Source organism: Schistocerca cancellata, chromosome 8 (assembly GCF_023864275.1).
Source record: "Schistocerca cancellata isolate TAMUIC-IGC-003103 chromosome 8, iqSchCanc2.1, whole genome shotgun sequence".
Lineage (NCBI taxonomy): Eukaryota > Metazoa > Arthropoda > Insecta > Orthoptera > Acrididae > Schistocerca > Schistocerca cancellata.
Window position 1 is genome coordinate 191856179 of NC_064633.1, and position 23455 is coordinate 191879633.

The 23455-nt window shown below is 43.1% G+C and overlaps 1 protein-coding gene across 1 annotated transcript in view; it reads right to left on the bottom strand.

Moving 5' to 3' along the window:
- Positions 1 to 15405: 15405 nt before the first annotated feature.
- The window catches only part of LOC126094905 (centrosomal protein of 135 kDa), a 402349-nt gene continuing 394299 nt past the window's right edge, over positions 15406 to 23455 (bottom strand). The window contains exon 23 of the mRNA XM_049909544.1: positions 15406 to 15620. Within this exon, the coding sequence (XP_049765501.1) occupies positions 15605 to 15620 (16 nt within the window). The 3' untranslated portion in view covers positions 15406 to 15604. The remainder of the gene's footprint in view (positions 15621 to 23455) is intronic.

Here is a 23455-nt window from a genome sequence, read left to right on the forward strand (position 1 = left end):
ACGCCAAGACCGTAGGATCCTACGCAGTGCCGTAGGGGACCGCACCGCCACTTCCCAGCAAATTAGGGACACTGTTGCTCCTGGGGTATCGGTGAGGACCATTCGCAACCGTCTCCATGAAGCTGGGCTACGGTCCCGCACACCGTTAGGCCGTCTTCCGCTCACGCCCCAACATCGTGCAGCCCGCCTCCAGTGGTGTCGCGACAGGCGTGAATGGAGGGACGAATGAAGACGTGTCGTCTTCAGCGATGAGAGTCGCTTCTGCCTTGGTGCCAATGATGGTCGTATGCGTGTTTGGCGCCGTGCAGGTGAGCGCCACAATCAGGACTGCATACGACCGAGGCACACAGGGCCAACACCCGGCATCGTGGTGTGGGGAGCGATCTCCTACACTGGCCGTACACCACTGGTGATCGTCGAGGGGACACTGAATAGTGCACGGTACATCCAAACCGTCATCGAACCCATCGTTCTACCATTCCTAGACCGGCAAGGGAACTTGCTGTTCCAACAGGACAATGCACGTCCGCATGTATCCCGTGCCACCCAGCGTGCTCTAGAAGGTGTAAGTCAACTACCCTGGCCAACAAGATCTCCGGATCTGTCCCCCATTGAGCATGTTTGGGACTGGATGAAGCGTCGTCTCACGCGGTCTGCACGTCCAGCACGAACGCTGGTCCAACTGAGGCGCCAGGTGGAAATGGCATGGCAAGCCGTTCCACAGGACTACATCCAGCATCTCTACGATCGTCTCCATGGGAGAATAGCAGCCTGCATTGCTGCGAAAGGTGGATATACACTGTACTAGTGCCGACATTGTGCATGCTCTGTTGCCTGTGTCTATGTGCCTGTGGTTCTGTCAGTGTGATCATGTGATGTATCTGACCCCAGGAATGTGTCAATAAAGTTTCCCCTTCCTGGGACAATGAATTCACGGTGTTCTTATTTCAATTTCCAGGAGTGTATAAGTATTGATTTGTTATTAGATATTCATTACATCAACAAGCTAGCAGCCTGCTTATCCCCCTCAAAGCAAGAATTGAAAGGAAAATAATGCATGTTCATGCTTGGCAATAACCATTTTCCTAACAATGGCAACTGCAGGTAAGTGGCACAATAAAAAAAAAATTGTCTGATGGGTCAGTCATATGGTTTCGTTACATATTGGATTTGTCTGGATCGCTTCATGTTGGCTTCCCTGTTTTTTTCATTTCTGTGAATGCCAGCCACCTAGCAATTGCAGCGTCAAAACTGCGTGACAAAGTTAAACGTGCAGTTTCTGTTGGTAGTACTGAGTGCCAATTACATCAGCATTTCCCCTCACACCTCTACGACCACTCCAAAGACCAATCTTGCATTTAGATTTTTGGTCACCAGTTTCAGCAACTGCTTTTGAAGAATGCTGATGTGAAGAAATAGAACACTACCTGTGTTATAAATTGTTTTTCAATGCAACTGTTGTGCTGTTTCTTCACATCAGATATATTGTTATTCCTTTCACACTGCCACCCCCGAGTGCAATTGGACGTCTTCTTTGTGCCATCTACACTTGCTTCACACAGTCAAAGAGAAAGATTGAATGTGATGAAAGCTCAAAAAGTAGTAAGCCTCCTTCATGCAGTGAAAGTAAAATTATGTTCTACTACAATTCTAACAGAACAACTTCAAATATTTACTGAAAATTTGCCATTTTGATATCAATATATCGGTAAAAAAAATATCACTGATATATATATCATTATTTTTTGGAAAAAACACTGATATATTGATATTTTATCAAAATCCCTAGTACTAATACAAAAAAGAACTCTTTGCATATTCAGATTCAATAACCAGTACTCCTAATAAAACATGAAACTGGTGGGCTGGTTCTAGTCTGATGCATTTCCGATGTTAAAGTGTTTCTTAGATGTACAGAATTCAACAATTAGAACAAGTAAGTTAAATAAAGAATAATTTAGACAGAGGAGTTTTGTACCTTAGAAGTTGAATGTTTCACTTTCTTTCCTATTTATAATTTTCCACTCAACACTTGGCGACCAAGCCAGTGTGTAGCATGGGCCACGGCACTGAGTTCAATGGACCACGCCTCAGCATAGCTCGGGCCGCAGTGTTTCACATTATGCAAGCCTCCTGTCACTCGAAAATGAGCTGTTTTCTGTGAGAACATTGTATAGACGTCTGGCTGGCTGTCCCTTGACAAGTGCTGCCCTTTGTTGTCAGGTTCTAGAACTACTAGGAAAGAAGCAGTAGCAAACTTTAGCGTTGCTGTCGCACCTGACTGAGCCTTTGTGTGCTCGTGTTGTCATTGTATTCGCGTGCGGTTTCGTTCCGTTTTATCGCTGTCTGTGATCCCACTACAAACATGTCATGTTTATTGAGTGATCAAGAAATTTTAGAGACACTGGAAGAAGAAATGATTGATTCTGGATGGGAGGGAGAAGTATCTGAGTGGGAACAGTCTGAAGAAGATTTAAATTCAGGTAAGTTATAGAGTGATATAACTTGTTGTCTCCAGTACTGTTGCTTCAGTTACTGGCACTGCAATTACGAATCAGTTACATTTTATTTGTCTTAATCTCATCTTTTTTTTTTTTACAGTCAAATGTGATGACAAATATGTTGCTGTTCAAACAACTTCCATGCGACAATGTTCTTCCTCTGTAACACAGTCTTCTGCACCACCACAGAAGAGGCAGCGGTCCTCGCAAATGAAATCAATAGATACTGATTTAGGTTGGAGATTCAAGGACCTAAAGCCTCCTTTGCCACAGTTCTCTGGCATAACTGGAGTAAGAGCTGCAGTTCATGAAAGATCCTCTCCACTTAATGTGTTTTCTATTTTCTTTCCACATTCTATGATGAAACACCAAATCAGAAATGAACAGGAATGCAAAGTGTGTTTATGATAAACTGAAGGCAGATTCCAAACTAAGCCCACACAGTATTTGGCATTCATGGGTTGGAATGAAGCTTCATGAAATGTATTTGTTTTTCACCATAATTATTCATATGTGCCTCATGAAGAAACTAAATTAGCAGACTACTAGTATGTCAATAGTTTTATTTCAACCCCTTTCCCAGGATCTATAATGAGCAGAAATAGGCTCAAGGCCATACTTTCAAATTTATATTTGAATGACTATTCTACCTACATTCCTAGAGGTCAACCACAGCATGATGCCATGCATAAAATCAGAACTTTTCTCTATCATCTATTACAAGAATGTAAGAAATCATTTTATCCCTATGAAAACCTCACTACTGATGAAGGCATGTGTAGATTTCATGGGCGAGTGTTCTTTTGTGTCTACATTAAAAGTAAACCAGAGAAGTATGGAATAAAAATGTTTATTGTTTGCGATTCAAAGACTGGTTACATTCTGGGATTCGAAGTATATACTGGTAGAGGATCGAAAGACAATTCCATATTACCACTCTTTCAGAGGTTGCTTGCTGATTATTTGGGTAAAGGTCATACTGTTTATATGGGCAGATTTTACAGTTCACCATCAGTTTTTCATTTTCTATGGCAAAATAAAACAAAAGCTGTAGGCACAAGTATGGCTAATTGAAAGGAACTGCCAAAAGAAAACGTTGTTTTGAAGAAACTCGGAAGGAATCAGTCAATGTCAATGAGAAGAAAAGACCTGCTTTGTTTGAAGTCGAAGGACAATGAAGGATGGTGTCAAGATCAAGTCAAAACCCGATGCTATTCTTGATTATAATATGAACAAAACAGGGGTTGATAGAAGTGATCAGATGATCTCCTATTATTCTTTCAGGAGCAAACAAATGAAATGGTGGAAAAAACTATTTTCTTCACTTGCTCATAATGGCTTCAACAAATGCTTTTGTTCTGTATCACGAGACTAGAAACCCTAATGAGAATAAGACCTGTCAATTTTCAATTTTTTGTGCCACATTGGTGAACGATTCTTCCAGACAGGCTCAACTTTGCCTCAAGAAACTGTTCCTAGTGCAACCATCAGCAATAGGCTTGCAGAATGACACTTCCCTGAGAAAATTCCTGCAACTGAGAAGAAGCAACAACGAACAAGGCTATGCAAGGTTTGTTTGGAGCAGACAGAACAATCAACTGGCAGAGCAAGCAGGAAGGAAACAAGATGGTATTGCCCTGACTGTAACACACCCCTCTGCATTCCAGAATGCTTCAGACAGTACCACACAAAATCCAGTTATGTGTGAATGTTCTGAAATCCACACTGACACTTTTCTTTTTTGAGTGAAAATTATACTTTCAGTAACCATCATTTTACAGCTTGTAATGTGTCAGAGAACTGCAATAAAGGTCAAAAATAAACCTTGAAGCTTGGTCTTTTTTTTTTTAAATCATGTATCGCCATTTAAGATACATCAACCACAGATGTGGCAGTAATAATTTAAGGAATGGCATAAATAGCTGGTTCTCTGGTTCGAAATTTTCCTAAGTGGCTGGACCTCAAAGTGTTAATAAGAATTTTGGTTTAGTCCTGTGTTATACGTTTTTGGTTTGACAGATAATATCATAATACGAGGGAACCTGATGGGTTGTCTAAAAAGATCTCAGTTTTTTAAAGAATGTTAAATTGAAACCTCCTTCCATCTAAATAGATTTCTAATTTTGAAAATGGACTCTTTAATTAGATCTCTTCCAAAAATGTGGAGTCTACGCCACTATACTGGTGTTGGAAGACTTACTGCACAAACGGAAATTTCAATTTGAGCAAAGAATGGGGCCCAGCACTCAATTACGATATTGTCAGCCTATTCTTCCAATGGAACTAAATACACTACTGGCCATTAAAATTACTACACCATGAAGAAATGCAGATGATAAACGGGTATTCATTGGACAAATATATTACACTAGAACTGACATGTGATTACATTTTCATGCAATTTGGGTGCATAGATCCTGAGAAATCAGTACCCAGAACAACCACCTCTGGCTGTAATAACGGCCTTGATACGCCTGGGCACTGAGTCAAACAGAGCTTGGATGGCGTGTACAGGTACAGCTGCCCCTGCAGCTTCAACACGATAGCACAGTTCATCAAGAGTAGTGACTGGCGTATTGTGACGAGCCAATCGCTCAGCCACCATTGACAAGACATTTTCAATTGGTGAGAGATATGGAGAATGTGCTGGCCATGGCAGCAGTTGAACATTTTCTGTATCCAGTAAGGCCCGTACAGGACCTGCAACATGCGGTCGTGCAGTAACCTGCTGAAATGTAGGGTTTCGCAGGGATCGAATGAAGGGTAGAGCCACGGGTCGTAACACATCTGAAATGTAACATCGACTGTTCAAAGTGCTGTCAATGCGAACAAGAGGTGACCGAGACATGTAACCAATGGCACCCCATACCATCACACCAGGTGATTCGCTGGTATGGCAATGACGAATACATGCTTCCAATGTGCGTTCACCGCGATGTCACCAAACACGGATGCAACTATCATGATGCTGTAAACAGAACCTGGATTCATCCGAAAAAAATGATTTTTTGCCATTCGTGCACCCAGGTTCGTTGTTGAGTACACCATTGCAGCCGCTCCTGTCTGTGATGCAGTGCCAAGGGTAATCGCAGCCATGGTCTCCGAGATGATAGTCCATGCTGCTGAAAATGTCATCAAACTGTTTTTGCAGATGGTTTTCATCTTGCAAACGTCTGCATCTGTTGACTCAGGGGTTGAGACGTGGCTGCACAATCCGTTACAGCCATGCGGATAAGATGCCTGTCATCTCGACTGCTAGTGATACGAGGCCATTGGGATCCAGCACGGCGTTTCATATTACCCTCCTGAACCCACCGATTCCATATTCTGCTAACAGTCATTGGATCTCGACCAACGCAAGCAGCAATGTCGCGATACGATACACCACAATTGCAATAGGCTACAATCCAACCTTCATCAAAGTCGGAAATGTGATGGCACGCATTTCTCCTCCTTACAGGAGGCATCACAACAACGTTTCACCAGGCATCACCGGTCAACTGCTGTTTGTATATGAGAAATTGGTTGGAAACTCTCCTCATGTCAGCACATTGTAGGTGTTGCTACTGGCGCCAACCTTGTGTGAATGCTCTGAAAAGCTAATCATTTGCATATCACAGCATCTTCTTCCTGTCGGCTAAATTTCGCATCTGTAACATGTCATCTTTGTCGTGAAGCAATTTTAATGGCCAGTAGTGTAATATGAAGGAATGCACATTACACATGACACAAGCATGTTAACAACAATACTTGGCTTCTAGGCAACAAACAACTGCTTGCAGTATGTGATGGAGGTGAAAAAGTCAGTCATAAATTTATTGTAAAGAAAAAGGGCTTAATCAATCTGGTTCTGCACCTAAGAATTAATCTTCTTCACACAAATAAAAACCTGAGAAATCACATAAAGTCACTATTCTTTTGGTTGCTCAATGAGCGGTTAGTATTACAGTGGACACCAGAACAATACTATTTTACAGTTATTACTAACAGTTACCTGCAGGCAACATTATCAAGGTTGCCACATGTTTCCCCAAGAAAAATTCCCTGACATTTCTCTGATTTCCAGAAGTTTCAGCATTTTTCCCTGCTCAGTTTTGAGAAGGGTAAGTAAAGACACAATTGACAAAAAATGTAAGGACTTCTGTATTCCCCCCCCCCATGTTAGCAAAAATCGTGAGTACTAAAATCAACATCTTTTGTAATGAACTGTTCTTAGATGGAGAAAGCAAGCCAAATGGTATGTGTGTTTCGTTAAGACTAATGATGTTATTTTATTTCAATAAAAGAAAATACATTTGGTGACAAAAATACCATTTACTGGAAAAATACCCATTACAAGACTGTACAATGTATTTGTGGTGACGCAGTCACATTTCCTGAAATCCATCGCCCATGGCCTCTGGCCTGCTGAGGAGCACACCTATCCTGCGTGTGGTGTCACCGCCAGACACCACACTTGCTAGGTGGTAGCTTTAAATCGGCCGCAGTCCGCTAGTATACGACGGACCCGCGTGTCGCCACTGTCAGTAATTGCAGACCGAGCGCCACCACACGGCAGGTCTAGAGAGACGTACTAGCACTCGTCCCAGTTGTACAGCCGACGTTGCTAGCCATGGTTCACTGAGAATTACGCTCTCATTTGCCGAGACGATAGTTAGTATAGCCTTCAGCTACAATTGCTACGACCTAGCAAGGCGCCGTATTCCATTTATATTGCGAGTCTATTATTGTATCATCAAGAGAGATGTTCTACAAATGTGGATTAAAGTTAAGTATTCCAGACGCTACGTACTTTTCTTTATAGCATTCATTACGTATCCTGTTTCAGACCTCACGCCAGCCTGCTTGATTTTAACGCGTGCATTTCGGCCTTCTCTAGCTATACAACAAGTGGCGACGAGGCTTAAAAGAGGATTTCGCGTTCGTATTGCACTCATTTACTTGTATCATGGCTTCGCAACAATCTCCAGATGTACTGTCCGAATTTTATCGCTTGCAGAATCAGCAGACGCAGGCGTTATTGGATGCCCTTGGACAGCTCATCCAGGGTCAACGTGTGCTGCAACACGATGCGGCCGCTGCCGCTCCACCACTACCGCAGCCACAACCCGCAGTTGCACCCCAGTTTCGTCCGTTTCAAGCAGAAGTGGAAACATGGACGGAGTGGTCACGCCAATTTGGATTCCATCTCGCCGCCTACAACATTCAAGGTAACGAGCAGCAGCCTTTTTTGTTAGCATCCGTCGGGGTGCAGACGTACCGTGTGATAGTGAAATTGTTTCCCCGACGCAACGTAGCTACTCTGTCCTACGAAGAAATTTTGTCTGCTTTAGATGCCTATTTCAAAGAAACAGTCAATGTAGTTGCAAAAAGGTATACGTTCTTTCATACAAAACGTACAGCCGGTCAGACTAATCGGGAGTGTGTTGCAACTTTGCAAGGCCTTACAAGGGATTGTGCTTTTGAGTGTGAATGTGGACTCCCTTATTCAGATACTATGGTGCGTGATGCAATTGCACAGAACGTTTCTGATGTTCGCATAAGGGAACAGATTTTGAAACTAGTCAATCCCTCCCTTCAACAAGTAACAGACATATTGGATAGGCAAGACACACTTGACTTTGCTCAGGAATCATTTTAAACTTCGCCAGCTGTGTGTCACGTTAACCGGCCCGCCGGGCGAGCTGCACGGAACTGTAAACAGCCCATGCGCCCTTCCGCGGAGCCACGTGTGCCGTGCAAGCATGCAAATGCACTGAAATCATGCCCGTGGTGTGCTACTAGACATTCGCGTGAGAATTGCCCATCACGCCAGGCTATTTGCTTTTTCTGTAATAAGAAAGGTCATGTTCAAAGTGTTTGCCAGAAAAAGCTTAGAACGGACACTCACAACCATTCCAGGCCCTTTGCTTCGTGCCGGAATCGAACCAAGAATACTCAGGCTCGTGAACCTTCGCCCATGGACATTCATGTCGTTAATGCCACTCCGCCCAGTGCTCATCTCTCTAACAGTGACTGTGTTCATCCCAAACAAAGTGTGCGTCGGCGTCGACGGAAATCCCATCAGGTCGCAAGTGATTCTGTACCAGTGTCTGTTCACATTGCGCGAGACAGTTGCTCTTGTCGTCAGCAGGACAATAAACTTTTTGTAGACTTGGAAATTCCTGGCAACGTGATACCATTCCAGCTTGATACCGGAGCTGCAGTTTCATTGCTCAATAAAGACACGTACGAACAACTCGGCAAACCTCCTTTGCGTGCCGCAAATGTTCAGCTCACTAGTTATTCAGGACAGCTTATCCCTGTGTTAGGACAGTGCAGCCTTCTTGCAACATACAAGGGACAAACAAAACTTGTGTCATTTTACGTCTTTCGTTCTTCTTCTGCAGTGAACTTGTTTGGTTTCGATTTATTTCAGTTGTTTAACTTGTCTATAGTAAATCAGGTCCTATCAGTGAACCAGACTGTGCCTTCAACCAGTGTTTCTCGTCTATGTGAAGAATTTGCAGACATTTTCGCACCGGGCCTTGGTTGCGCTAAGAACTATGAAGCACATTTGGAACTGAAAGTAAACGCGCAACCAAAATTTTTCAGAGCGCGCAATGTTCCCCACGCATTGCGTGATGAGGTCGCAAGAACATTAAATGCTTTAGAATCACAAGGTGTCATTGAACGTGTGCAGGCTTCTCTCTGGGCTTCACCCTTAGTAATTTTGCAAAAACCTTCCGGAAATTTGAGACTTTGCGTGGACTTCAAGGCAACAGTGAATCCACAACTTGTGACTGCAACTTTTCCTTTGCCCCGCCGGAAGATCTTTTTGACAAACTGTGCCCAGGTAAATATTTTTCAAAGTTGGACCTAGCAGATGCGTACTTGCAAATACCGGTGGACGAAGAATCCCAGTGCGTATTGGTGGTTAACACGCATCTTGGGTTGTATCGATTCAAAAGACTGCCATTCAGATGTGCATCTGCCCCTGCATTGTTTCAGCAATATTTACAAACTGTTTGTGCGTCGGTCCCTACTGCTGCAAACTATCTGGACGATATTGTGATCTCCGGAAAGACGGCCGACGAACATTTAGACAATCTCCGAACATTATTTCAGGTCTTGCGACAAAATGGTCTTCACTTGCGGAAGGACAAATGTGTGTTTTTTGCTCGTGACTTGCCATATCTGGGACATGTACTCAATGCCCAAGGCATACATCCCAGTCCAGAGCACCTTCGTGCCATACAAGACTTGCCTTCGCCGCAGAATTTGAAGCAGCTACAGAGTGTACTGGGTAAAATAAATTATTATCATCGCTACATCCCCCATGCCTCTTCCATTTCAGCTCCGCTTCATCGCTTACGCCGTAAAGGTGTTCCGTTCGTCTGGTCGACGGAATGCGAACGCGCCTTTCGCCAGCTGAAATCGGCGTTGCTTTCTAATACTTGCCTTACGCCATTCGATCCCCAGAAACCCCTTTTGTTGATGGTAGATGCATCAGATTTCGGGATCGGTGCTGTGCTTGCGCACAAAGATGGTTCGCATTATCGCCCTATTGCCTTTGCGTCCAAATTGCTCTCGTCAGCGCAAAGACATTATTCACAGATAGAGAAAGAAGCTTTGGCTCTCGTGTTTGGTGTTACAAAGTTTCATGATTTCTTGTATGGTCGCCACTTTACCATCCTCACAGACCACAAACCTTTGACATCACTTTTTCATCCGACCAAGCCTGTACCTCCACGTACAGCGCAGAAATTCGTTCGCTGGTCTATTTTCCTCTCACAGTACCGCTACGATATCTTGTATCGGTCCACTGCTAAGCACGGAAACGCCGATGCGTTGTCCCGTTTGCCTGTTGCTGAGGATAAAGCATTCGATTCTTCCGGACTTGCTTGTATGTTCATTGATGCGGAAACCGATGACGTGGTCGACTCGTTTCCGATTGATTTTCGTCGTGTAGCTGCAGCCACAGCTGCAGACCCTGTCCTTGCTACCGTTTTGCGTTTTGTTGCTACGCATTGGCCCTTGTCAAACTCACGGATCGAGGATCCGTTGGTTCGCAGATTTTTGCTCACAAGGAGAGACTTTTTGTTCGACGTGGTGTTTTGCTGTTGCGTTCTGATAATGATCAGTCCAGGGTCGTGGTCCCACGTTCGTTAGTCCTCTGTCTTAAAGCTTCTCCACCAAGGTCATTGGGGTATAGTGCGCACGAAACAACTTGCTCGTCAGCACTGTACTTGGTTTGGAATCGTGGCTGCGAGTACGAATATGTGCTCTTCTTGCATGGCGTGTGCCGCACAACAATCCGCACCACCGCGGAAATTCTTTGCATGGCCAAAAGCCGCTTCCCCTTGGCAACACTTACACATCGATTTTGCTGGTCCATTCTGGAATGCTCGATGGTTGGTTCTGGTCGATTCCTTCAGTAATTTTCCTTTTGTTGTCAGGATGTCTTCCACGACGTCTTCTGCCACCATACAAACGTTGTCCGCTATCTTTCGCATTGAAGGTCTTCCACAGACTATTGTTTCCGACAATGGCCCACAATTCATGTCCGCAGAATTTCAGTCATTCTGCAAGGCCAATGATATTCAACATCTGACATCTGCGCCGTTTTTGCCTCACTCAAACGGTGCCGCTGAACGTTTGGTCCGGGCTTCCAAGTCACAGGTGTTGAAGTTGAAAAGGTCGCATTCTCGGGAGGAGGCGTTATTGCTCTTCTTGTCTTCGTATCGCTCTCAGCCCTGCGATGGTCGCTCGCCGGCTGAGTTGCTCCATGGTCGTCCTCATCGAACCTTGATATCTTTGCTGCATCCGCCGCATCAGGTTCCTGTGCAGCGGCAGACACTTGCTTTAGCCCCTGGCGACGTTTTATACTATCGCAACTATCGAGGTTCACGGCGTTGGCTCGCAGGGCGCATTCTTCGCTGCCTCGGCCGCGCTATGTATCTGGTTTTGGGGGCCTCTGGTGAGGTGCGTCGGCATCTCAATCAGCTGCGCCTCTGTCGTCGCCTGGGTTCTGCCGCTCCCCGTCTGCTTTCAGCGACGGTGCCGTCCGGTCAGCGCCCTGGGGACCCATCTACTGGCTTGGGTGTTACCAACGATGCCTTCCATTTTGCCCCATGGCGTCGCGCCGCCGCCGCCTGTTCTCCCGCCGGCGCCACCCGCAGTGGACGCTTCGCTGCAGCCGCCAAGCACCTCCCTGGGTCACGCGCCGCCGATCGCTTCCCGTGACCGGCTGTCCTCCGCCATGGAACTCTTGCCCGCTCCGGAACACAGGGCATCATCGCGCTGCGGATACCCCGACGCAATGGAGGTCGACCCTTCGGCCCCTCCTGTCTCTTTACGGGGGCATACACCGCATGTTGATGTGCACCCTGGACTAGGTTTTTCAGGCGTTTCCTAGCTCCCCTCGGACCGAATGGCCGGGTGCGGGTGGCACAGCCTTGCCTGTTGTCAGGCTCCCCACCTAATCGCATATGTCAACATGGGGCCCTCCTCACGGCGGGCGGAAGCCTTATAACACGACCGTTCGCCGAATTGTGGGGGAGGAATGTGGTGTCACCGCCAGACACCACACTTGCTAGGTGGTAGCTTTAAATCGGCCACGGTCCGCTAGTATACGACGGACCCGCGTGTCGCCACTGTCAGTAATTGCAGACCGAGCGCCACCACACGGCAGGTCTAGAGAGACGTACTAGCACTCGCCCCAGTTGTACAGCCGACGTTGCTAGCCATGGTTCACTGAGAATTACGCTTCTCATTTGCTGAGACGATAGCTAGCATAGCCTTCAGCTACAATTGCTACGACCTAGCAAGGCGCCGTATTCCATTTATATTGCGAGTCTATTATTGTATCATCAAGAGAGATGTTCTACAAATGTGGATTAAAGTTAAGTATTCCAGAAGCTACGTACTTTTCTTTATAGCATTCATTACGTATCCTGTTTCAGACCTCACGCCTGCTTGATTTTAACGCATGCATTTTGGCCTTCTCTAGCTATACAACACTGGGCCCATGGATAAACCATGAAAATCTACTGCATTATGCCACACACAAACAAACCCTGCCTGTGGGCAGATCAGTGAGACTAGATCCAATGGGCAAGGCCTGCACATCAGTGGGAAATGAAGGACTTCATATAGGCCAAATCTGTTAGAGATACCCACAGAAATGACCTGCAGTTTTGGCCCATTGCAGAAAACCACTTGTGTGGCCAGCTGTTCGTGTGTCACAGACACCATGATGAAGAAATGAGACCACTGTGATCAACCCAGGCAACAGACAACTTGTGCAAATACTCTGAGAATCAGTACCAATGAGGATAGATAGCAACTCACTGTAAAGATCATCGCTGAGCCGTAGACAAACATGTAGAAAAGACAATTACACTCCTATAACTAAATTTTCGGCCATAGCCTTTCTCAGAAAATGAGAGCACACACATATTCACAGCCACTCAGACACACCTCATGCACACATAACCGCTGTCTCGAGCTGCTGCGTCTACAGTCTCTGAGAATCGGATCCAAGCAATCCACTCCTCACGCCTTCCTGCCTCTCGTCAGCAACTGCTGGGCTAGCAACAAGACGTGGTGGCAGCACTGACTGCAAGCTGAGGGGAATGGTAGGAAGGGTAGAAGCAGTAAGAAAGAGAGAGTAGGGAAGCGGTGCACATAATCAGCTGCACCCAGATAGTGACGATGCACGACACCTGAATAAACAAAACAAACCATTTCATCTACTGAGACAAAAATGAGATTTTTCCAGTGGTCTTTTTTTTCCACATTTTCCTGATATTTACCTGACACAATTGAAATCCCCTGATTTCCAGAACTTATGTCAACACTGCCAGGAAGGTGCTTTAAGTTCACAGAGAATATAAAAGAGGCATAAGCAGTCAAACTTAAAATATAATTGGATGTAGGAAGGTGTTGGTTCATTGACGTACTCGACATCATATTTTTGATTACACCACCACACACACACACACACACACACACACACACACTCTGTCCCCCCCCCCCCCACCCTCCCCTGTCCTCTCTCAGTTCTTCTCTCTGCTTCTCCCTCTCTCTCTTTATTTCATGTGCAGAGTTCACTTATTAATTATGGTGACCAGTTTTTACACCACTTACAGTTATTAGTGCAAGTCTTTAAGTCACCATGCACAAGTACAGTGACAAAGTTTTCAATTGCGGCACAAAATAAACAGTACACATTTATCTAAAATTGACACAGTTCACATTTAGCTCAGTCCTTTAGTAATTTGCTAAAGATGAGTACACTCTGGTGGTTCATTTAAGGCAGTCCATGATTAACATCACTACATCCAACACTCACTCACTTCAATGACAATCATGACATAGTTCATTTCAGACATTCGTTAATTTAGATTACAGAGATCTCTTGAAAGTAATTAATCATGAAAGTATTTGATTTCTGCGGCGACGAGAGTAGATACTCTCACATACAGAAGATACATAACAGTGGTGCAGGTCAACAAGAGAGTGCCTCATATACATCTATATGGATGGATACTCTGCAAATCACAGTTAAGTGTCTGGCAGAGGATTCATCATACCAGCTTCTCAATAATTGCATATTATTCCAACACCGAACAGCGCATGGAAAAAACGAACACCTTTATCTTTCCCTTATTTTATTATGACAATCATTTCTGCCTATGTACGTCAGCACCAATAACATATTTTTGCATTTGGCAAAGAAAGTTGGCGATTGAAATTTCGTGAGAAATTAACAATGTACACCTCACATACTGTACCATGTCAGTAACACCCTCTCTCCTATTTCCCAATAATACAGAATATACTGCTCTTCTTTGAACTTTCTTGATGTACTTTGCCTATGACACAGATGTTGCTTGTTTAATTTCAAACCGAGGAATGACTGTTTTCCGCAACATCCGACAACTTATAGTTGGGCATGAGAGCAAATTGTTATTTGAAAACTACACAATGCTTTAAAAATGGCTAGGTTGGAATTTACTTTTTTGATAAATAACAAGAATCAATGGAATTTAGGATTACAGAAAATGTCACTGGTTACAATAATTTTAAAAATATGTGGACACTATTTTTCTTTCCCAATGTGAATCCCCCATGAATAGATGCCACATTGCAAAAAATGGCAACTTACATGAATTTATTAATTAATGAGTTAATTGATCAATGCTGTATGTCACTTTGTCCAGAAAAATTAAGGTAATAAAAGTAAGCAGTTAGAGCCAGGAATCTAAGAGTGGTTTTGACGAAATCTGCAGTGGCAAATGTTACTGGTTTAGAAATTCAAAGTTTAATTATTGCAGAAAATAATTAGCTTTTGGTAATTTAAAATACTTTGCAGGAAAACCAGAGTACTAAACTTTCAAATGTTGTAGATACCCTTCTCAAATATAAGTATTAGCTCACAATTAACTGTAACTTTTAATTAACAGTGCCCTGATGAAAAATAATTCCACAAATGGAATCAGAACATTTTTAATAACAATCTGAATAATAAATGTAAGTAAAAGTTGATCGTTTTAGGAACTTTGCGTTCTCAAGCAACTGCTGCATGTCAACAGGTAAACATGTTAAAAACATGAAACTCAGCAAAAAAGTTTGGTTATTTCTGGGAGTAGAAAAACATAACAGATGGAAATAATCCTCCTGTTCTGTCACAAGCTACTGAAAACCTTCTCTGTGTGTACAGCTACCGCAGTGTCTCTCAAAGGCTTGTTCAAAATTTATATGATTTGTTAAGAAATTCTAGAAAATTTTATAAATTCTAAGACAAAAGTCGACATTAGATAGAAAGATTATGGGGGAAAAAGTAAAGGAAGTTGGATCTGGTGAGAAGGGGAGGACCTGATAAGGAGAGACAAGAGGCAATAAGTAAACAATAAACAGCTACAGATATGCCAAGGCAAATATTGCCTAGTTAACTTCTTTGTTAAAATACATACACATACACACACATTATGGACATCATGATTAAAACTGTGGTCTCAATTTCATTGAAGTGCAATTGAGGTTGTTCATCTCAAATGGGTATCTTCAGTACTGAGAGTCCTGGAGTCTTCTTTCTGCATCTCACAGCATTCAGTATGTTACAATGTGCTGTAACTGTAAATATGAGCATAGTATAAATTACAGATGACTCATAAATATCCTCCAATTTTCACAGAAATTATTCAAAGACAAATAACAAATGTCACACAACAAGACTGAAATTCTGATAATAGAGTAATATCTATTTAAAACTATATTTTTAAGGAGCAGCAATAACACACAGATAATAGGATACCTTTTATAACAGTCTTCTACTAATAACAATCATTTCAATGTAATTAAAGAATGTAAATGGACTTAATGGTTATGAAACATACTGCAAATAAGACCTGATAAATATCTGAAGCCATTTGAGTAACTAAATAAAAATTTAAAGACGAGTTCATGCAAACATGCATCTGATTTTCAATAGATATGAAATATATCTTTAAAAAAAAGATAGAAAGTACAGAAGTGATAACTGATTTTAAAAATGAAAAATAGCCTCTCATAAGAAAACTAATATTTCATTCCGGTGGCATTTTCAAAGCATGCTCTTCATAATACTGCATAGAGCTTTCCTGGAGCCATTGTAGTTTTTACGTTCTTCAAACAGGACAGAGATGTTCTTAGAGCTAATGACTAACACAACTGCCATGTTTATGTTTACACGGCAGACTTTAATTAACTATTTCCCATTTACTGATTCACTGTTCAAAGAATGTTATATTAAGTTTCAAAGTTCCCATGTCTGTAGCTCCAGCTCTTTTGGAAAGTCTCCAGGTAGTAAGGCAAACTCATACAGCAAGGATCATGCATACACAATCCTTTCAAGGTATTCTAGTAATAAAACAGTTCTAATTACTGGAGTCTCAATCAAATTATGCTGTACATGTACAGACAAGAAACTCTGAAAATGTGTCTCAGGAACACTCTGTCAGTATTTTTAGTCAACTTCCCACAGCTTTACATAATGTGAATTGTAAAAATCTACTTGAGAAATTAAGATGTATCACTTGCTTGCTATAACATATGCCAACTCTGTAACTCCAAATGCAAAGTTTGTTGTCTTACCATTCTTGGATAATGTTTCCTATCAGTTCAGTAGGCTGTTTAGGAGCTATAATGTTAATGTAGCTTACATCATCATTTATGACAAGGTCCAGTATCGTTTTATACATAATGAACAGTCATGTAAAGACAAATCCTTCCATTCTGGCATTTATAAATTAACATGCACTCAGTGCTCTATACATTACAATGGGCAAACTGGCTAGATGTCAGAATGAGATTTCAAGAGCGCTGTTATGTTGTTATGGTCTTCAGTCCAGAGACTGGTTTGATGCAGCTACCCTATCCTGTACATGGTTCTTCATCTCTGAGTAAATACTGCAACCTACATCCTTCTGAATCATCTTAGTGTATTTATACCTTGGTCTCCCGCTACGATTTTTACCCTCCACACTTCCCTCCAATACTAAATTGGTGATCCCTTGATGCCTCAGAATGTGTCTTACCAACCAATCCCTTCTTCTAGTCAAGTTGTGCCACAAATTCCTCTTCCCCCCAATTCTATTCAGTACTTTCTCATTAGTTACATGATCTACTCATCTAATCTTCAGCATTCTTCTATAGCACCACCTTTTGAAAGTTTCTATTCTCTTCTTGTCTAAACTATTTATCGTCCACGTTTCACTTCCATACATGGCTACACTCCATACAAATATTTTCAGAAAGGACTTCCTGACACTTAAATCTATATTTGATGTTAACAAATTTCGATTCTTCAGAAACACTTCCCTTGCCATTGCCAGTCTACATTTTATATCCTCTCTACTTCAATCATCATCAAGAACATATGCTCACTAAAATGGGTGCAGTTAAAAATAAGTCTTCCATTTAAAAGCTGGTGAACATGTAGAAACTGTTTTAGATTTTCTACAAATTTTGCATTGTGCCCCTAAGAATAAAACACTGACTTTGCTGGAGGAATTAGAGATTGTGAAACACTCTCAAGCAGATAAAGATATAAGTCTTAATGACCAATTGATTACCAAGAATCAAATGTTTTATGATTCAATGATGACAATGTTTCAAAGCACATAGCTGAGCTCTGGTATGACTCTCCTCACAAAGATGTTAATTTATTTCTGGTTGGTAAAGGAGCTGTAATGTCCATGTATTTCTTATGGACTTCTCATCTTCACTTTTGGTGCCAACACATGGCCCCCAGCTGTTAGATACTTTATATCTTCTTTAATAGTTTTTACATTTGTTTTACTTTATGACCTATTTTAAACCTATTTTTTCATTTGTATTCCACATTTACACCAACAACCTGCAAAACATTGTGAGGTGCATGGCAGAGCATATGTTCCATTGCACCAGTCATTAGGGTGCCTTCCCATTCCATTCACGTGTTGAGTGCGGGAAGAATGTTTGAATGTCTCTGTGCATGCAGTAATTATTCTAATCTTATCCTCATGATCCCTATGTGAATGATACATAGAGAATTGTAGTATATCCCTTGAATAATCATTTAAAGCCAGTTCTTGAAACTTTGTTAATAGACTTTCTCAAGATAGTTTATGTCTGTCTTCAAGAACCTGCCAGTTAAGTTCCTTCAGTATCTCTGTGACACTCTCCCATAGATTAAACAAACCTGTGACTATTCATGCTGCCCTTTTCTGTATAAGTTCAATATCACCCGTTAGTCTTATCTGGTATGGGTCCCACACACCTCAGAAATATTCTAGAACACCCACATTAGTGATTTGTAAGCAATCTCTTCTGTAGACTGATTGCACTTCCCCATTATTCTACCAATAAACCAAAGTCTACCATCTGCTTTACCCATGACTGAACCTATGTGATCATTCCATTTCATAACCCTACAAAGTGTTACACCCAGGTATTTGTATTACTTGGCCAATTCCAACAGTGGCTCACTGATATTGTAGCCGTAGGATACAACTTTTTTTGTGAAGTGCAAAATTTTACATTTCTGAACATTCAGAGCAAGTTGCCAATCTTTGCACCACGTAGAAATCTTATCAAGATCCGACTGAATATTTATGCAGCTTCTTTCAGATAGTACTCCATTATGGATAACTGCATCATCTGCAAAAAGCCTGATTTTACTATTAATTTGTCTGCAAGGTCATTAACATACGACATGCACAGCAAGGGTCCCAACAAACTTCCATGGGGCACACCAAAAGATACTCTGCTACAGCACTCACTGAAGGCATTACAATTGCTCTCTTGGTGGCCAAACGTGTTTTCTTCAGCATCTTTCTATCCATAGCTCTATGCTTTGTTTTAATCTATTATGCAGTAATCTCTGTTTCTTTAGAAGTTTCTTTACAGTGACTGTATACCATGGAGGTTCCCCAGTGACTGTTCTACTGGGTACATATCTATCCAGTGTGTGGTCAACTACTCTTTTAAACCTGATCCAGAGTTCCTCTAAATGTTCCTGGCCTGTGCTGAAAGTTTCTCTCATTGAGATATGGCACTACCGATTTTTTATCCAGTTTACTGAGCTTATATATCTTTCTGTTTGTTTTAGTTGCCCTTTGTACTTTGATAATCATTGTTGCTACATCCATGTCTTGGTCACTAACACCAGTTACAATGTGGACATCCCCAAAGAGGTCAGGTCTATTTACTACCAATGGATCCAACATATTTCCACCATGAGTTGGTTGGTTGGTTGGTTGGTCTGTGAGATTGAAGGAACCAGACTATCTGTTCTAGGTAGTTTTCAGAGAAGACATTTAGTAAAGTTCACAGATGTTTTATCACGCCCACCACTAACAAAACTGTAATTTTTCCCAATTAATTGTTGCATGATTAAAGTCTCCACCAAGGATTACAGTATGACTGGGGAACTTGCATACAAATGAACTGAAGTTTTCTCTAAAGCTTTTGGTTACATCAGGAGATCAGCCTGGTGGGCAATAGAAGGATCCAATTATCATTTTATGCCCACTCCTGATTCTGAGTCTTGCCCAAACAGTCTCACATGCAGCTTTAATTTTTATCTTGGTGGATATGAGTTTCTTGTCTACTGTGACAAATACACCATCTCCATTTCCCATTTGCCTATCCCTTCGATATGCACTTTAATTTTCCCCAAAATTCCCAATGCTATCAATTTCAGGTTTCAACCAGCTTTCTGTACCTAGAATTATGTGAACTTCACCGTTTTTCATGAGCTGTTCGCTGGCACTTTGTTACAAATGCTTCGGTAGCTTACCATTAGAATTTTAATACTCTGACTCATGGGAGGCATTTCTTTTGATCTTATGCTGACACTTCTGGGTTCCATACAGCTATCATCATCTGGATTGGATGGAGAGTCACCATATTTGAAAAAAGGATCGTGCGCACCCAACACACAGTCAGCAACTGAAATAGCAGCCTCTGATGTGTAGTGCACACCTGACCTATTTACAAGGACACTACAGTTCTGAACCCTATAGTGCAAGTCCAGACAGCCCCAGCCTAGCTTGTCACAGAACCTTCGGAGTCTCTGGTTCAGTCCTTCCACTTGACTCAGAACCAAAGCACCACAATCAGTTCTAGGGACAATGCTGCCTATTGTGAGCTTCACTGAAACTATACATGCAAGGTTGGTCTCCTCAACCTTCTCTGCCAGTTGCTGGAATGACCCAAGACTGACTTCAGAGCCCACACAATAGGCATGTTCCAATATTCACCACAATCTGCTGTTGGTTGCACCCTGTTATCTCAATAGCTGCCAGAATAGCCTCTTCAACACATTGAATGTGGCCTCCCAAGCATACACATTGAGTGCACCTGGTGTCCTTTCATGTCCCTTGCTGCCATTACCCTAAGGGGTACTATCATTCGCCGTATGTTTGAACTGCTGACAATTAATAGATCCCTACCCTTTTGACATTAACTACCACTATATGTTTTACTTTATTTTTATATACTGTACTTTAAAACATCCAAAAGCCACCTAGTAACATTCCCTGCACTGCATCAGCAGCATCCAGCCTGCCAGTCTCACAGAGTGTGCACATAAGTGGTCGTGTATTCACAGCCACTGCAATTTGTTATCCAATATTTGTGTCAAGATTAGAAGTGTGGCCCTATCTTACCATAAGTGCATGCCTTTGCAGAAGATAAGAATTATCGTCTCCTTCATGATTCCATACCAATCTGGCCCTTCGTTACTAGTCTAGGGCAAAATAAATAAATATTTATACATACACTCCTGGAAATGGAAAAAGGAAACATTGACACCGGTGTGTCAGACCCACCATACTTGCTCTGGACACTGCGAGAGGGCTGTACAAGCAATGATCACACGCACGGCACAGCGGACACACCAGGAACCGCGGTGTTGGCCGTCGAATGGCGCTAGCTGCGCAGCATTTGTGCACCGCCGCCATCAGTGTCAGCCAGTTTGCCGTGGCATACAGAGCTCCATCGCAGTCTTTAACACTGGTAGCATGCCACGACAGCATGGACGTGAACCGTATGTGCAGTTGACGGACTTTGAGCGAGGGCGTATAGTGGGCATGCGGGAGGCCGGGTGGACGTACCGCCGAATTGCTCAACACGTGGGGCGTGAGGTCTCCACAGTACATCGATGTTGTCGCCAGTGGTCGGCGGAAGGTGCACGTGCCCGTCGACCTGGGACCGGACCGCAGCGACGCACGGATGCACGCCAAGACTGAAGGATCCTACGCAGTGCCGTAGGGGACCGCACCGCCACTTCCCAGCAAATTAGGGACACTGTTGCTCCTGGGGTATCGGCGAGGACCATTCGCAACCGTCTCCATGAAGCTAGGCTACGGTCCCGCACACCGTTAGGCCGTCTTCCGCTCACGCCCCAACATCGTGCAGCCCGCCTCCAGTGGTGTCGCGACAGGCGTGAATGGAGGGACGAATGGAGACGTGTCGTCTTCAGCGATGAGAGTCGCTTCTGCCTTGGTGCCAATGATGGTCGTATGCGTGTTTGGCGCCGTGCAGGTGAGCGCCACAATCAGGACTGCATACGACCGAGGCACACAGGGCCAACACCCGGCATCATGGTGTGGGGAGCGATCTCCTACACTGGCCGTACACCACTGGTGATCATCGAGGGGACACTGAATAGTGCACGGTACATCCAAACCGTCATCGAACCCATCGTTCTACCATTCCTAGACTGGCAAGGGAACTTGCTGTTCCAACAGGACAATGCACGTCCGCATGTATCCCGTGCCACCCAACGTGCTCTAGAAGGTGTACGTCAACTACCCTGGCCAGTAAGATCTCCGGATCTGTCCCCCATTGAGCATGTTTGGGACTGGATGAAGCGTCGTCTCACGCGGTCTGCACGTCCAGCAGGAACGCTGGTCCAACTGAGGCGCCAGGTGGAAATGGCATGGCAAGCCGTTCCACAGGACTACATCCAGCATCTCTACGATCGTCTCCATGGGAGAATAGCAGCCTGCATTGCTGCGAAAGGTGGATATACACTGTACTAGTGCCGACATTGTGCATGCTCTGTTGCCTGTGTCTATGTGCCTGTGGTTCTGTCAGTGTGATCATGTGATGTATCTGACCCCAGGAATGTGTCAATAAAGTTTCCCCTTCCTGGGACAATGAATTCACGGTGTTCTTATTTCAATTTCCAGGAGTATATTTTCCATTATAGGTGCATACCAGAAGTTATGGCTACTTTATGTTTAGGAACTGTGGATAATACGCTAGTCGTAAGTCCCTCTCCACTCTGATGTTATTGTAGTATTTTAAATAAGTTACTACCACCTTCTCTTGCCAGATAGGGCTATAGCCCTCATCTGTTTTTATGTATTTTTTCCATGCAGAAATTCTGAACATGCCTCAAAAAGGCTTGTTTTGATTACTCCAACCTTACAACCACTCTACACTTGTCTTATTCCCAATTCAGAATGGAGATCGAACAAGGTGGCGCAGTGGTTAGCATAGTGGACTCACATTCTGGAGGACAACGGTTCAAGCCCATGTCCTGCCATCCTGATTTATGTTTCATGTGATTTCCCTAAATCACTGCAGGCAAATGTCAGGATGGTTCCTCTGAAAGTGCATGGTCAACTTCCTTCCGCATCCTTCTCTAATCTGATGGGACTGATGGCCTCGCTGTTTGGTCCCCTTATCTCAAATCAACCAATCAGAAGTGAGTGAGCCTTAATTTAGATTTTCTGTTTGTGTGTGTTTATGTAGATCATTATTTTGTTATATCATTTGCTTACTGTCACTTTGATTATTGTTGTGAGAGACTGTGAATGTAGCCAGCTGCCCAGACAGTGCCTTTTTGTACTGGTGGCTTACTGTTTGACGTTGATTAAGGCAAGGCTGGAGTATTGTCTTGTAGGAGGTACAAAGCAAATTGTTGTCAGAGAATGGTTAGCAGAGCAAGGCTTAAAGCAACAGCAAAACAATATTTCCCACTGCTGAATGACTGCTGTGCACTTTCTGATTAAAGTTATCATTAACTAAATAATCATCAGATTTTTTTTAAAGTAAGGTAACAGCTTATCTCCTATAATGGTTGCTAGCACATCTCTTGCTTCATGTTAGATTAATTTTCCAACTATTTTCAGCAATAATCTATGGAGGTGGGTGTGATATATTACATAAATAATTTTCACAATGGCTGTATGCGGAGATGCCTTGTGAATTACATATGTCCTTGTAGATGCATCCTGTGTGTCCTTGGGCACAATGTAAACTGACATGGACATCCCCAATTACAGACACGGTCCACTGTCCAATACATGGTGTTTTGGGTAATCATTTACATCTTCTTCAAATACGAAGTATTAGTTTGCCTGTGTTCTGACAACAATGCAAAAATAATCCACAGTAATACATCTAAGGGGATATTCAAGATGTATATAACAAAC